At 38.3% G+C, this 16,394-nt stretch overlaps 1 protein-coding gene across 1 annotated transcript in view; it reads left to right on the top strand.

Moving 5' to 3' along the window:
• The window catches only part of Stim2 (stromal interaction molecule 2), a 145,591-nt gene that overhangs the window by 85,426 nt on the left and 43,771 nt on the right, over nt 1-16,394 (top strand). Inside the window, exon 3 of the mRNA XM_085691892.2 lies at nt 9,044-9,158. Within this exon, the coding sequence (XP_085548018.1) occupies nt 9,044-9,158 (115 nt within the window). The remainder of the gene's footprint in view (nt 1-9,043; nt 9,159-16,394) is intronic.

Raw genomic sequence — 16,394 nt, 5'->3', positions numbered from 1 at the left:
TTCCTGCCCTGTGGGAAGCTCCAGCTCCCTCCCCCTCCCTCCAGGTCCAGGAAGGCTAGCATCCAAACAGACTGGATCCCCAAAATCCAGCATATGCAGAGGAAACAGGTCCCAGTGTCATAGTCAATGGCTTTTCAGAAAGACCCCGGGCCAGCCACAGTCAGAGAATCCGGCCAAATTCCGAGAATCTGTCTAGATCACGTCCTCGTTCAGTCCCAGTCCGGCTGGCCCTGGTAAACTCTCATCAGATCCGTTCCCTTGTATCAGTGGGTGATAGCATCCCTCGCAGTACTGATTTCGTTTTTCATGTTCCTCCTCCTTCCGCTCCCCCTCCGGACCTCGGGGGGCTCAATCCGGTCCTCCAATGTGGGCCTCCGACTGCATAGCCGTCCTTCGCCAGAGGAAGGATCTATGGTGATAAGCAAAATATACATCAGTATGGTCATTGGCCACGGCCGATTCAGGCACCCTCTCCTCTGTCCAGAGAGCAATCTGGGGGATTTCTCCTTGGACCTGGGATCCCATATATAATCAAGTCTCCTGTAAACCCTAAAATGGCTCCCTTAGTTGAAATATATTGTTCCCTGATCCCATATTCATCCTACCTCCCTCCCCCCGGTTCTGAGAATTTTCATCTATAATTCTGTTGAATATATTTTCTGTGCCTTTGAGCTGGAGTTCTTCTCTTTCTATCTCTATGGTTTTTCGGTTTGTTTTTTTCATTGTCTCCTAGGTTTCTTGGATGTTTTGTTTTAAGAATTTGTTGGATCTAACATTTTCTTTGACCAATGAATGCATTTCCTCTATTGTCCCTTCAATGTCTGATACTCTCTCTTTTGTATCTCTTGTATTCTGTTGGTTATGTTTGTATCTTTAGTTCCTGAATTACCCAGAATTCCTTTGGTTTGTGTTTTTATTGCCTCTATTACAGTTTTCAAGTCTTGAACTGTTTTCTTCACCCATTTCATTGTTTTTCCTTGGTTTTATTTGCTTTCTTTAAGGGATTTGTTGATTTCTTCCAATTTTTGGTTTGTCTTTTCCTTCACTTTTTAAAGGGATTTTTTAATTTACTCTTTGAGGGCCTCTATCTTCATATAGTTATCTTAAAGTTGTTTTTTTTTAATTTTTTTTCTTTTTTTCTTTATCTGCTTTGGGATGTTCAGTTCTTCCTGATGTAGAACCACTGGTTTCTAGGGGTGCCATTGCTGTGGAAATTCCTTCAGCCAATAACCTTTAAGATACTGACATACTTTGGGCATGATCTCATGTACTATAAAAGAGTGCATGGGCCTCTAGGCTGCTGGATTAGGTTCTAGTTCCCAGTGCGTCCAGAGGTCTGTGGATTGCTACTATTTTTGTGAGTTTATCCCCTAATAAATAAACCTTTGTTATACCCCATTATTTTGGAAGTCTTTTGTATGCCAACATGCCGTATTGCTCTTTCTGATATTGAATGTATTATTACACTGTCATCTACCCATCTCTTCCTCCACTGGGTGCAGGTAGGGCCTATGCTTTAGAGGATCCCTCTTCCTTCAACTGGTGTAGGTGGGGACTGTGACTTAGGTGTTGCTCTTCCTCCAGGTACAGGTGGGACCTTGTCTCTGGTACTCCCTTGGGCTCCTTCGGGTGCAGGCGAGGCCAAAGTTTTGGTGGTTGCTCCTCCAGGTATAGGCAGAACCAAAGCTATGATGGTCACGGATATGATGGGGAATGGTTGGGGTGTTGGGAGGCTGCTCCCAGGTCTTTGGGGCTTTGCGGGATGGGGTGCAGGATGTGCCTCCGGGGGCTAGGGCCTAGAGAGCAGGGCCCTGTGGTGTTTTGTTTTTTTTTTCTAATGTTATTTCTAGAACCACTTTTAAATTAATGGATAGATTAATGGAATCATAGTCAATTTTGTTAGATATTTTAGATTTTAATTATAATATTGAGGAGGACTCATTAATGTGCATTATGTACTGATAGATTTCAACTCAAAAACATTGTGCTTCTTGAGTTTCTTTGTAAATTAGTTACATGAGTCATCTTTTTTTCTGGCCAATGGAATCATTATAAATAATGATTAAGGTCTGACCTAACTTTACTAGTGTTCATAGTAATTATGAAGCCTCTTGGGTTTGAGCTCTTCTGAAAATGGAATTTAAATAAGTCATTCTGGTGCAAGTAATGCAGGTAAGTAGATTGGCTGATGGATTTTGATTTTTGGTAGTTCAGGGAATGAGGGATAAGTGTTCTAAATTGGTAACATAGCATCAGGGACTTAATTTATAGTGGTTGGAGTAAAGTTATACTTGTGTTAAAGTATAAACTGTGAAAATGATTTTCAAGTGTTTGTTAGCGTTGTTGTGTTTAAACATCTGAAGTTAAGACATGAAGACATTGCTTTTCAGATATTAAATAATTTTTCTTTCATTACTAGTTATGTGAAAACATAACTTCAATTTATGTTGTTTCATATTTGTAGATTATATTTATTGATTGTTTGATGGATTGTGTAGGATGGGGCACATGTGAACCACAGGATACCTATGGAGGTCATAGGACAACTTAGAGAGTTTGTTTTTTTTCCTCCTTCCTTACAGTTTCTGGGTATTAAAATCAGGTCATGAGACTTGGTGGCAGGTACTTGTGTTTTATTTTTAAAAGTGAGAATATGGCTGGTGATATGGCTCAGAAGGTAAAGGCACTTGCTACTAAGCTGATGACTTGTGTTTGATCCTGGAACTCAAATGGTGGAAGAAGAAATTCCTTCAAGTTTTACTCTGAAACTCCACATTCGTGAATGTGCCATGAATGTACACACAAATTAATAAAATAAAGTGGGCATGGCAGTAGTAATTTTTCTGCTGTGTATTTTTTCTCCTGTACTAAGCTCTTCTCATTTTATTTTCAAGGCAGTTGTTTCTAAGGAGCCCATCTGCTTTTAGTGACTCACTTAGCAGACCTTGGACACTGCGTTATTTTGATAACAAGTGTGCTTTGTGAAATTGTCTCTGTTTCCATTGTCAGTGAAGAGGGTGTTGTTTTCTTCCACATCCGAGTCTTAAATATTTTGGTTTAAATATCTGAAGTGAGTCTCTGGAATATTAGGAGTCATGCTTTTATAAACATCTAGTAGTCCCTCAGAACTTACATATACAGTCAAGATGGAGTTCACTTATCCATGCTTTTGTTGATAAAGAGTTGAGCTTATAGCCCAGACTGGGCTCAAAGTCATGATTCTCTTCATTAGCCTCCTGAGTACAGTGGTTATACAATATCATGCCTGGCGTTTATCCATATTTTACTAATACTCATTTATTTACTTGTGTCTGCAAAATACTGTTCTATGCACAGTGTGTACATTTTAAATTTACCTTTATAACCATATGTGGTAGGTAGTTTTATTTCCCTCCTTATATGGAACAATAATAGGAGCCTAAAGAGAAATTAAGTAGCCTACAAATGTCTGACAGTGGTAGAGTCAGAATTTGAACATCTGTCAGATTTCAGAGTCTGAGTGCTTAACTGTAATAATAAGTCATGTCTCTCAGTATTGAGGCTTCAAGAGGATCCAGATTTGTATAATGGAAGTAAGAATAAGACATGTGTAGTACAGGAAGTGAAAGTAGGAAGTCATTGAGCCTTCCTCTCTGTAGTTAACTCTGCTGTTGTCATTTATTTGGTCTTTGCATGTTTATTGGCTGCATCTGTTTCACTTAGCACCTGGTCCATTGTTACTGCCCATCATATGATACTTTCAAAACCAGTGTGTTTATCTCCTTGAAGATCCAGAGTCATGGCCAAGAGGCATGGGTTTTCATTATTTTAATTGTAGTTTTTTTATGAAAAAAAATTCCGTCATCTTGGTATAGTTTTTATTTTTTCTTTTTTTGGTGAGCTATCAAGTAGCTGTGGAAATGAATGATAGAATGGAGGAGCAACTGGGTATTTATTATTAACTGAGTGTATAAATGGGTGTTTACTAATTTAATAGTACTAGGGGAGGAACTTCAACTAAATAGAGCATCCAAATAATAGTTTTAATGATATATCAGGTTTTATTACAGTAGACTCAAAAAAAGGTACAAATACCAGATGTATATTATATCTGCAAAAACTGTAATGAGTTTATGACATGATGTCCTGCAGGTAGGTATGTAAAACAACCTATTTTCTTTATAGTGGTGCTAGAAGAGTTTACGTAGTAGAATCTCTGTGTGATTCTCTGCAGAGCATACTCAATAACCAGTTATTGACGGAACAGTACTTTGTTAGTGCTGCCAACTTAGGATTTCTTAGAGTCGCTTTGTAGGTGATTGGGCGTTTCTGCCGGGGATGCTCTGTTTCCTTAATTGAATTTTGAATTTCTTGACTCATGGATTTGAATAAGTTAAAAAATGGTTATCTTTTGTTTTTGTATTTTTAATTCTTTATGACTTTTCAAAATTCCCCTGGTTAGCCTTCTTTATCAAATTAGTAGTTTTCTGTAAAGCTTTAGAGAATTCTGAGCAAAGTGGATTGTGTATTCTTTAAGATAGAGAAGAGAGTTTGATGGAATCAGGTAGACTTTCATATGCATGCTTAGTTCACTTAAACATTTTCTGACTTTGTTTCTATAGAAAATGAATATTTCTGTTTTCTACTCATGTTCTGGTAAGAGTGACAAAGATCTGTAAGGTGTAGAGTGCTTTTGAGTTATTTGTTACAAGTTTTATTATCCTGTGGTCATTTTTATCACTTTTTAAATTGATTCTTTGGGAATTTCACACTATACACCCCATCCCACTCATTTCCCAGTCCTTCCATATCTGCTGTTCACCCTTGTAGTGTCTCCCTCCCAAAGGAATACTTAAAAAGAAAAAATGAAAAGAAATAAATAAAAAAATAACTAAGACTGTTAATTAAAGAAACAAAAACCAAAACAACAAAACCAGGTCACTCCTTCATCTTTCCTGCCTCTATATCGCCTCTACTGGTCTTAGTGGCATTGGGAGCTCTGGTGTATCACACAATATACGCTTTTGTTCACACAGCTTTACTTCCAAATGCTCATTGTGTAATACGTTATTAGTCAGGTTCAAGACCTCTGACTTCTGGTACACCATCAGTACTAAACCCTCACCAGAACTCCTCTTGGATATTCTACTTTTGCTCTGAGCCATGGAGATCCTGCAGCTATGGTTCTGCAGGACCATTCCCATCACAAGCTCCAGCAGGTTATAGATGGGGTAGATGTTGTGGAAATGCCAACTCAAAGCCCTGAATGTGTGCCTGGGTTGTAGCTAAGTTGATCAGTCAGAGCCATTGGACCACCTCCCTCAGATAAAGAGGTGGGGCCAGCTTTCCCAAATGGAGGGGGAAGCTCTCTAGTGCCAGGCTATTTATTCTAGGACAAGGGGTGGGTCAGCTCTTCCTTGAGATGGCGTGTCTCTTCTCAGGCCAGTGAGACGCAGGACCAGCTAAGCCAGGCCCTAGTACTTCCACCCATGGTTCAGTTCATGGTTTATAGGTCCCTGTGGTAACATGGGCAACAGACATCAACACAGACCCTAGCTGCAGCAGGACCGTGGACCTAGACGTGCGTGACCAGCAGCAGCAGCAGCTTTGGCAAAGATGGCACCATTGCCCTGGGTGGCAGCATAGGCCTTTCAGATTGACATGGGTCCAACAGCAGTGTGATCTCTGGGCTCCAACATAGGCCTAGGTGGTAGCCCAGTCTCGGGAGTGGGGGATGCAGGGTGAGGTAGTTGCATGACCCTTGATGGTAGCAGGAATCATGAATATCAACACTGATTCTGGCTTCGTTAGAACCACGGACCCAAACATGGCCCCTGGCCACAACCTGTACATCACCATGACCTCCAGGTGGTAGTGCAGGCCATTCCAATCTGTTTGGCTCTGGCAGCAGCATGAACCTTGGGCACCTTCCTGGTCTTATGTGGGGGCCCAGACCCTGGGCATATGCCCAGGCTTCAGTGGTTAACAGAAGCCATGGGCATTGATGCAGATGTTGGCTCAGGTAGGATCACGGACCCAGACATGGTCCTTAACAGCAGCTTTGCAGGGAAGACACCATAGCCCCAGGTTATAGTGCAGACAACTCAGGTTGGCATGGCTCTAGCAGCAGCTTATCACTCAGGCCCCAACATGGTCACAGGTGGCATCCCAGAACCCTGAGATTCTTGTGACCTTTGCCGACAACATGAGCCATGGATATCGACACAGACCCTGGCTGTGGTAGGGCCATGGACCCAGACGTAATCCATAGCCACAGCTCAGGCCCAGCTGACACCATGGCACCAGTGGTAGCACAGGGCACCTAAGCATTGACCCTGCTGCAGGGTGGATTATTGTTTTTTTTTTTTAAATAACACTATTTTTAGATAATTCTAGGAAAAGTCCAATTCCATGTATTTAGTTTTTACTTAGCTGTTTGTTTGTTTTGAGACAGGGTTTCTCTGTGTAGCCCTGGCTGTCCTGGAATTTTCTTGTAGACCAGGCTGGCCTCCAACTCAGAAGTCTGCTTGCCTCTGCCTCTGGAGTACTGGGATTAAAGATATAAGCCACCACCACCCAGCCTTGCTTAGCTTTCTTAAAAATGATTATTTTATTGTTTTGGGAGTTTCTGGAACACCCCAAACAACTCTAGGAGAGGTAACCTACACTTGGAACTAAGATTTTTATTTGGCGTCCTATGACTTTTTGGAAGAATATTTTTATCTTGTTTAGGGGAACTCCAATTGAACTCTCTATGTGAAAAAATACATATGAAGCTTATAAAATAGTAGGTTTCCATATGACTTCAAACATTCTTAGTGTTGTCATCATCCTCCCTGTCTCCTCCTGTGTCTTACCCTTTTGTCCCTCTTTGCCATTAAACCTTCCTAGCCATTGTTTGCCCCTTTCCCTCTATATCACCAGTGTTCTATCACCCCATTCCCTTTGGTTTATTAAGCACATGTTTAATATATATCCATAAACTCATCTACATTTTCTCAAATATTAACTATCACATCTCATCTATATGGAAATTAGTTTATTTCTGAAGCCATAGAACTGTCCTTTTCAGTTATTAGCACTCACACAGTGAAGAGGATTTCCTGGGACATTCTTTTTGATGTTATCCCATAAATGGAACAGTTGTTCTTTGTTGCAGCTGACTGGACTGTTTCCAAGACTGACTTCCTCTGCTCAGTGTATCATCATAGTTTTCAGCCTCAATTTTCTCTTTAGCTCCTGGATCTCTTCCAAGCCGAGCAGTTTCTAAGCATCTTAGGTTAGTGATCCCACTTCCCCCAAGTATTTTACTAGATTCTAAAGATGTCAGTAGGGGTGACATGAGGACAGCCAGAAAAGCCACTTTGACTATGCTATACTTTACAGAAAGAAATTTGTAACATAAGACACTAGGTGTAACAACAGAGTAAAAATAATCTAAGGTGAATTTTTTAAGTCAGTACTTTTCAAGCTATTGATGTAGCACCTGATTTTTAATTTCCAGTCTCTTAATAACAGGGCTTACACAGCTAACACATTTGTCACATATTTTGCTCAGATGCTTTGAAAGCATTATCTGATCACTTCTACAAAGGCTACAAGTAGCCACTCCCAGTCCCTGTACTATAGTAGAGCAGCATAAGTAAGATGACCGAACTGGTCTGTTAAGGTCGCGCTGAATAATGGTGTTGATCCTAAAAGCTGAGCATTGGAGCTTGGAAAAGTATATGATTTGCTTAATATTAATAACTGTTAAGTAGTTTAGTATAGGCTTATTCTATTCAAACCAAAATTTTGTCATGTCTGAGATGAATATTACTAATAATTTATAAAAATAAGAACTTTACTTCTGTGGTTGAAGTCTCTGGGGACTTAGATTTTCTATGTTTGGATTTCTGAAACAGCTATGGTCTACCTTTAGAATCAAGAAAAAATCAATACATATAAAAGTAAAATATCAAAACAGGAAGAAAAGAAATGTTGTACAATAGCGAAAAATGATAACATTTTAAAGTAGTTTATTTTTTTCATGTAATTAGAGTAATGGGTTATTTGGAGGAGCTAAAACCTGAAAAATTGTCAGAGACAGCATTGACGAATGGTTTATAGGTGTAATAGTCCTTGCTTTCTGTTTGTTGGAAAGTAGGAAAGAAATATTACAGACCTGGTTAATTTTTTAACAGAGATTAATCTTGATACTTTCTAAATATTTTAAGGTATAATTTATAAGGCTATGTACATGGGTTTATAAAAGTATGCTAGTTGTGACATTGTAGCCAGCTTTCCTTTGAGTGATGACTTAGATGGTAGAAAAACACAGGACTATGATAAAGTGACTGAGATTAGTGATAGTTGTGGTTAGAAATACCTCATCACTGTTTATGTGTTAGAAGGTAATTTTGAGCCTGTAACTAACTGTGTGTTTGACTGTAGCCATGGCTCTGGTTGGAGTCTCAATACTTGTTCATGTTTTAACCTTGGGCATGTTACTTAACCTCCATTGGCGTTGGTTTCCCATTAATAAAACAGAATTAAAACAGTGCTTTCCTTCCAAGACCATAATGAAGTTTAGAAACAGTCATTTATATAGCTTTCTGTGTCTCTGTGTGTGCATGTACAGTAGAAATGTAGACTAATATCTACTGAGTAATGAACTTTAAATAAAGACATATGTCGCCTCTGTTCTCATGATTAGAAGACACTTCATAAAATGTGTTTAACAGCAATGAGAAAATGGCTTTAAAATACCAACAGGGACTAGAGAGATCACTCAGAGGTTAAGATCATTGGTTGCTCTTTGAGAGGTCCTGAGTTCAATTCCCAGCAACCACATGGTGGCTCATAACCATCCATAATGAGATCTGGTACTCTCTTCTGATCTGCGGGCATACATACAGGCAGAACACTATATACAGAATAGATAAATAAATCTTAAAAAGTAAAATATCAACAGTGTCATGGTTGGTATCTGAAAAATGTCACCCTTATTTTTGTTGTTTTGTTTTTAGTTTCTCGGGACTAAAGGCTTTTGCATATGTTTAAGTTACTGTTTTCTCTTTTATAGTTTATCAGAGAAGATATGAAATATAAAGATGCTACAAATAAACATAGTCATCTGCACAGAGAAGATAAGCACATAACTGTTGAGGATTTGTGGAAACAGTGGAAAACATCAGAAGGTAAGACTGTGCAATGGTCTGAAGTCTCAGCTTGTCTGTTTCTGCCATGTTTGGCACTGGTAGTCCTACTAATTGCATATATTTTAATGAAATACCATAAGATCATATTTCTGTGAGAATATTTACATTAAAACTTTTCTTAGATCCTTTAGGTTACAGGCTATTTTTAGATAATTTGATATCATATACTAGACTAAGCAAGATAATGTCTGTTTGAGCTCATTGTGTGAGCTATTAAATGGTATTATAAATGTTTTATCAAATGAAACATAGTTGTGAATAATGCCTTAAGTCTTCAGGAGCCTAGGAATTTTAAGCTTTTCCAGAAGTCCTCTGTGAAGCCTGCTAATGCTGTAGTCTACCTTGTGCATTAAGGCTGTGCTCCAAGACCTCCAGAGGAAGCATCCTATGCATGCTGTTTCTTCAATGAAGAAACACTTCTTCAATGAAGTATAATTCATAAGTCAGGCACAGTAAGAGATTAATAGCAACAATAAGTAACATAGTAGAACAATGTATTGTAATAAATAACAATGTATTATAAATGAAAGTTCTTGGTGTGGCCCTTTTTGGCTGTCACAGAGCAGGTAGCATATACTGTGTGGATACTCTAGACAAAGGAATAATTAATGTTCCTGACAGAAAAGCACAGTATTTTTTATACTACTTAGAACACCCATTTAACACTTAATGGGTTGTTGGTTTCTGGAATTTTCCATCAGTGTTTTTCTCACTGAGATGAAATGTTGGTAACTGGAACTACAAAGAAGTCAAACTATAGATGAAAGATTCCAAAAGTTGCAGGATAAAATTTATTAATTTGTGTTTTGTTCCTTTTCTATTTCTCAGTTGCCCAGCTACTTTGTGAACAATAATTTTGTACAGCACAGAAAGCTATGACCTAAAGTTCGTAGACTTAGACACTAATGCTAGGAAGGTGCTAAAATTTAAGCAATTTAAATTCATTCAGTTTATTTTGTTTTTCAGTGTCAGTTAACCAAACTATCCCTTTTCTAGTATTCCTATTTTACAAATGTCAAACAGTTGTGTATGACACATATTTTTCTCTAGAAGTTTGAATAATGAAACTAAGAAGCTGAACAGACTTTTATAAAAACATAAATAAATGAATTACTAGTTGATTGTCAGTTATAACATCTAGAAAAGGCAAAATACAAAAGAGGGCGTGTAACTGGAGAACTGGCTAGGGACTCTCTGGAGGAAGGACTATCTCACTCAGATAGAGTCTGCCAGGTCACACACTCTGCATGGCCAGTCATCACATATAGAACCTTTTTTCTTGGGGGAAAATATTTTCAAGGCAAAAAGGAGATGTCAAAAATGCCTTTGTCTGTATTTCTTACTTATTTTACTTATATGGATTGTTGTAGACTTGTAGCCTTGGCTTTTACAAACAGACAGCCTTTAAAGCCTTCCCAATAGAGGTCTACAATATGAAATATGCCAAAGGAAAAACTCTGTGGTGGGAATTTCATTATAACTGTGTCCTGTGCCAACTATTCACCTAGCAGAGTAACTTATTTAAAATATAAATCAATACCGTAAAGTGATTGAGAGAAAAAAGGCATCAAGAATCTTCACAAAGTACTGTAAGCCATGATCTGCACTCAGCCCATGCTGCAGTCACTGTCCCCTCTTTGCGCTTTTCTATTGGTCTGTCTCCTTCATTTCCCACTCCATCCTCATGAGACTGGCTTTTCAGTGTGCAGATACAGATGTTCTTTCACCTAGCTCCCGTATCTCCTTTCTTAAAGTCCTTATTAAGGGCTAGTCTCCCAATGGGGTCTACTTTTTTTCCTTTTTGGTTTCCTGATACACATGATCCTTCATATCGTGTTTTTCCTGTCACTTACTGTGTTCTAAAGTATTTCAGAATTCTTCATGACACCTGCTCCTTACCCACTAGATAAGGCTTAGAGAGAGAAGAGCCTGTTGTGTTTATTAATAAATCTCTCCATGAGGGAGACTCTGTCCTCAAAAGTCTTCTTGTTCCCCATCTAGTGACTTTGTTTTGAGTAGATCTTTTATGATCTGTGAGAATGTTTCTGATTTATTTTCTTGTAGTTTAAGACTTTTCCAAGGTAAATAGGCCATTAATCTTCTTTTTCTCTTATGGTTTCACTTCTGCCCTTATCTCCTTATTTTATATGTGGTAGAAGGATACTTTACTGTTAAATCCAAATTGCTTGCCTGACCTCTCACCTCATTTGCTTAGAGGTAAAGGCCTGAGAGTGGTTGTTAAGTTTCTGCTAGCACATATGCCCAGAAGGAAGGAGAAAGGAAATGGTATGTGGAGAATTTAGGCAATATGACCTCACTAAAGAGTTTACAGAGATGGGGTTGAGTCTCTCTACTCACTGTTATTAAAGAGTCAGGTAGAGCTGGGCATTGTACATTAGAAATAATAAGTGAATACAACTTGGTGAAAGGGACTACCTTGTTAAGTTGGGTTGAGGTTGCCTAAAATTAAAAGTTAAATCAGACATGGGTCCAGTCTATTTCAAACAAATTACTGAGTAGGGAGAGAAAGAGAGAGAGACGGGGAGGGAGGGAGGGAGGGAGGGGGAAGAGAAAGAGAGAGGTTGAGATTGACATTATAGTATAAGGTGATAGGTCCAACAGTACAATTAAGGCTAGAGTATGGATGGAGCTGGTTCATAGACGGGAGTGACTAGCTCATTAGTAGGATTATTTGCAGAAGTGATAATTGGAATAGACCTTGGAAATCGACTAGTAGGTCTTAGAAAGGAAGACAGGTTATATGAGAAGGGCAGTTGGGGGTGGATAGGATGAAGATATTCTGTGTACATATGAAATTGGCAAAGAATAAAAAAGTGAAAAGCAAAACTAAAAATAAAAGGAAAATTATAAAGTCTACCACGAATGATTCCATCCTTAATTATACTCAAATATATTTTAAAATTAGAAGTAAAGGTAGCGTGCTATGGAAAGTATATGGGCTTCCAAGTGATATAATATAAGAGATGACTCACAGGGCTGGAGAGATGGCTCAGTAGTTAAGAGCATTCACTGGCTGCTCTTCCAGAGGTCACAGGTTTGATTCCCAGTGCCCACAGCTCACAACGATCCCTAATTCCAATTCTCGGGGATCCAGTACCTTTTTCTGGCCTCTGAAGATACCTCAGACACACATCTAATGCACAGACATTCATGTAAACCAAACACCTGTACATATAAAATGAAAAAATTTAAAAGTAATAAAAGTGGCTCACTTATAGAATGTGAGTCTTCTATAATGTAAATGAAATGTTTTCTGACACACCAGATGGTCGCATAGCAAGTGCTGTCTCTGTAGTATTTCTGTATGAACTCAAATGTTGAGCTATGCTTAATTTCTTCTTCTTCTTCTTCTTTTTTTTTTTTTTTTTGAGACAGGGTTTCTCTGTTTAACTTTAGAGCGTGTCATGGAACTTGCTCTGTAGACCAAGCTGGCCTCGACCCACAGAGATCCACCTGCCTCTGTCTCCTGAGTGCTGTAATTAAAGGCATGCAACCCACCTGGCTTAAAGGTTTTCAACAAGTTGAAAAGATATGTAAAAATTTAGAAAAATTTAGCTCAAAACAACTTAAATTATCCTTAATTCTGAAAGTGGAGAGATTTAGGCATTTTATAATTATTATTTTCTAGTGTAAATAAACTTAAACACAAAAATGATCTTGGGTATTTTCTTTCAGTTTATGACAGCAATTTTTTGTAAGCATTACATAAAAGTAAAAATTCTTGGCCCATGGACCTTGAATTCTTAAAAATGAGGCTCATTATAAATGATTATTCTGCATTGAACCTTTTTATATGAAGGTTTTTCTTCTGGGTATGTTAGTGTGGGTGACTTTCTAAATACTGATAAAAGCTACTAGCCTTTTCTAGTTCTTCACTGTTGATTTTTACATAGAGACTGAATTGGAAAACATAGATGGACTGAGTAGATACTGTTTGGCATTACTGTCAGAGCTACTCAAAACATAGAACTTGGAGATCCAATAGCATTTTTGTGATATCCAGCAACAGAATACTTTGTCTATTTGTAGTATGCAAGGCAGTTACTAGTAGGATCCAAGGAAGTGTCAAGCCATTTCTTCAAGGAGTGTTAACATTTTTCATAAACACAGATGAAAAGCTAGATAGCGATGTTAGAATTCTTGGTTATATACTACTTTAATGGTGGTGAAATAGGAGTTTAGTAATATGGATGGATTTATTCTAGGGGATGAATCAATATTGTGGAAGGTATACATTTTCTTAGAAATAAGAAAGGCAGGGATATACAGGCTAGCACATTTAACATGAGTAAACAACTCTTTTAAAATGGTGCATTTAGTGTTAAATTCTTTGAATAAGCACCATTTATTAGCCAGACATATAATTTCTTTTACTGTATGTGATAGGTCGCCAAATACTTATTTCTGTATCTTAGTTCTATAGTACTGGTGAATACTGTCAACTACATCTAGAAGGCAGAAAGTTGTTCATAATCAGAGCTAAAGTGCTTCAAGCAGTGCTGAGCTCCAAACAAATGCTCATTAGATGTCTGTTTCTGTTATTGTTTCTGTGAGGAAAATGTGACCATAGTAAGTTAAACAACAGAGTGTCACACTAAGATTCTGCCCTTATACCAGTGCCAATGAACCCAATAGTTATTGTTGGAAGGAGGCTGTTGGTTTGTATGTGGTCTCAGTAGCAAAGATAAAGGAGTTCTGGAGGATGGCATCACAGTTAAGAGTAGCAGGGTTTACTGTGTATGTTATATACAGCAGTTCATGTAGCATTTTTGTTATCACCTCTAAATATTAGTCATTGAAGCTCCCAAGAAAGCCTTGTAATAGACAAGAATTTGTAGAAAGACTTATTCACTCAGACAAGAAGATGATTACCATTGTGTGGATAAAATGTGGATTTGACTGGGAAGAGTGGATCGTCATGGATTCTACAAACATTATTACAGAAGGACGTGGAAACTTTACCCCCGTGTTTAGAGGGTATTTGGAAGGTTTTCTTTATGTGGTTTCTGTTTGTTTGTTTGCTTGCTTGCTTGTTTCTCATGATTAAACATACTGACTTTGAGTCCATTAAACTAGCTCACACAGTGGGAGTATTTTGTAAGTGCTTATTAGGAGGAGCAAGGCATTGCCCCAGACTAAGATACTCTGATGAAGAATTCTTTATTCTTGACCTACACCTATCTGTGGCCTGTTAGAGGAGAAAGACGTACTGACAGGTACTTAAGGGATGTTCTACAGTCGCCTGTTGAGAGCATATGAAAGGAACTGTGGGATAGAAAGGAAAAGGCCTGCCAGCAGAGGTTAATTAAGGTGAGTAGGGTGACACTTATCTTGTCACCCTTAACTGGACATTTCTGCTGGATGAATAGTTCTGAGCTTATTAGTAATTAATACAGCATATTTAAAGAAATACTGTTCTTAGTAAGCTGTTTAGCTAATATTGCTTAGCAGATCAAGGTTTATTTTGATCCTGTGTGCAGTGCTGTTAGTTTTAGAAGCTGTTGTCAGCTTCAATATAAGTTTGGGTTTTCATTGCTCACCGAAAGCACCTTAGACAAGGAAGCCCTGTTCCCTGAGATGGAGTCTAGTTTCAGGATTTGTACTGCTAACAAAAGGTTTTTAATATTCAAACCTGCTTCTGTGAAAAGAAAGATAACACAAAGATATTCTGGTTCACTCTGTCAACCAACATTTAGGGGGATCAATATAGGTTTTGCTAGAAAAGTAGAACATTAATTCATAATCACTCTATATACCAGGTGAACATTTGTGTGTGCTGGATATGGGGAGCCAGGACTCAGAGGACTGGGTCAGAGGATCACAGCTTCCAGGGTCGGATTATGACTGAGAGTTTAGCTTAAAATCAAACCAAAACAAACAAAGCAAATAATACAAAACCTTATATATTATGTAACATATATCCTTTATTCTTTTATAATCATAATTTTTTATCATAAAATCATGAATTCAGAGAACTTTCAATAATAAGTGTCTTATATGTCTTTATTTAGACAAGCTGTCATTATGTAGCCCAGGCTGGCCTTGGGTTTTCAGTTCCCCTGCTGCACCTCCCAAGCACTGGGATTACAGGTGTGTGACACCTTGCCTAATTTTGATCTGCCTTGATCACCATCATATGTTAGCATTAGTTCTTGTGTTTCTTCATTCCAGAACTTTCTGTCAGGCTTGTTCTAATTTCATTATTTTTCATTTTCTATTTCTCTTGACATGCCTTCTTTTACTTCATGGCATTGGAGTTTGGGACACTTGCCAGACTAAATAACTTTTAACTTGTAAAATATACATAACTTTGATGCAATTGTAGTCTTTAATAAGTTATAGAGACCCCTCTCAGAAGGTACAGAAACCTACTGTCACATCTCTACTCTGGAAAGTTGATCATTTTTTATATTTTGTAGTACATGAAGTAAATGTGTTTTGAGGCTCATACTTCTTATACAACAAGTTTTCTGGTATAAAATTCATAGAATGAAGACCAGGTGGTAGTGCACGCCTTTAATCTCAGGAGGCATAGGCAGGCAGATCTCAGTGAGTTCAAGGCCAGCCTGGTCTACAAAGCAAGTTCCAGGACAGCCAGAACTGTTACACAGAGAAACCCTGTCTCAAAACACAAAACAAAACAAAACAAAACAAAAAATGAAACGCCAAAGGCGCACGGGGGGGGGGGGGTGTGTCTTCATATGAAGACTTATGAAGTCAAGAAGTTTTTCTGATTGTTTGTGACTTGTCCTTACTCTTGTTCTTTATGCTTGAGTGGGCTTACATTTTTCTGCATTCATAAATGTGAGGATACTTCAGGCTTGCAGAGCAGTAAGAGAACTCTTTGCAGAAGATAAAAATGAGAATTGTCCGTTTCACTGTTGGTGATGGATTACCTAGAAAATAGCAGTTTTTGAGCATCATATTTTTGTTTGCTTTCTTTTTACCATTTCCCCAGCAGTTGAGAATCAGTTGCATGTGGATATGTGTTGAATTTTGTCTTATCAGTCCTTGGTTTGGAAATGGGATAGGTAGGAGGGACTGTAAGTATAATCTTCTATTGTTTTGCTCCTTCCTTCCTTCCTTCCTTCCTTCCTTCCTTCCTTCCTTCCTTCCTTCCTTCCTTCCTTCCTTTCTTTTTGAGACAGGGTTTCGCTGTAATTTTATAGCTTGTCCTGGAACTATCTCTCGTAG

The sequence above is a fragment of the Myodes glareolus genome, chromosome 8 (genome assembly GCF_982192425.1).
Source record: "Myodes glareolus chromosome 8, mMyoGla1.1, whole genome shotgun sequence".
Taxonomy (NCBI): Eukaryota; Metazoa; Chordata; class Mammalia; order Rodentia; family Cricetidae; genus Myodes; species Myodes glareolus.
This window is presented reverse-complemented; position numbering and strand designations above follow the sequence as displayed.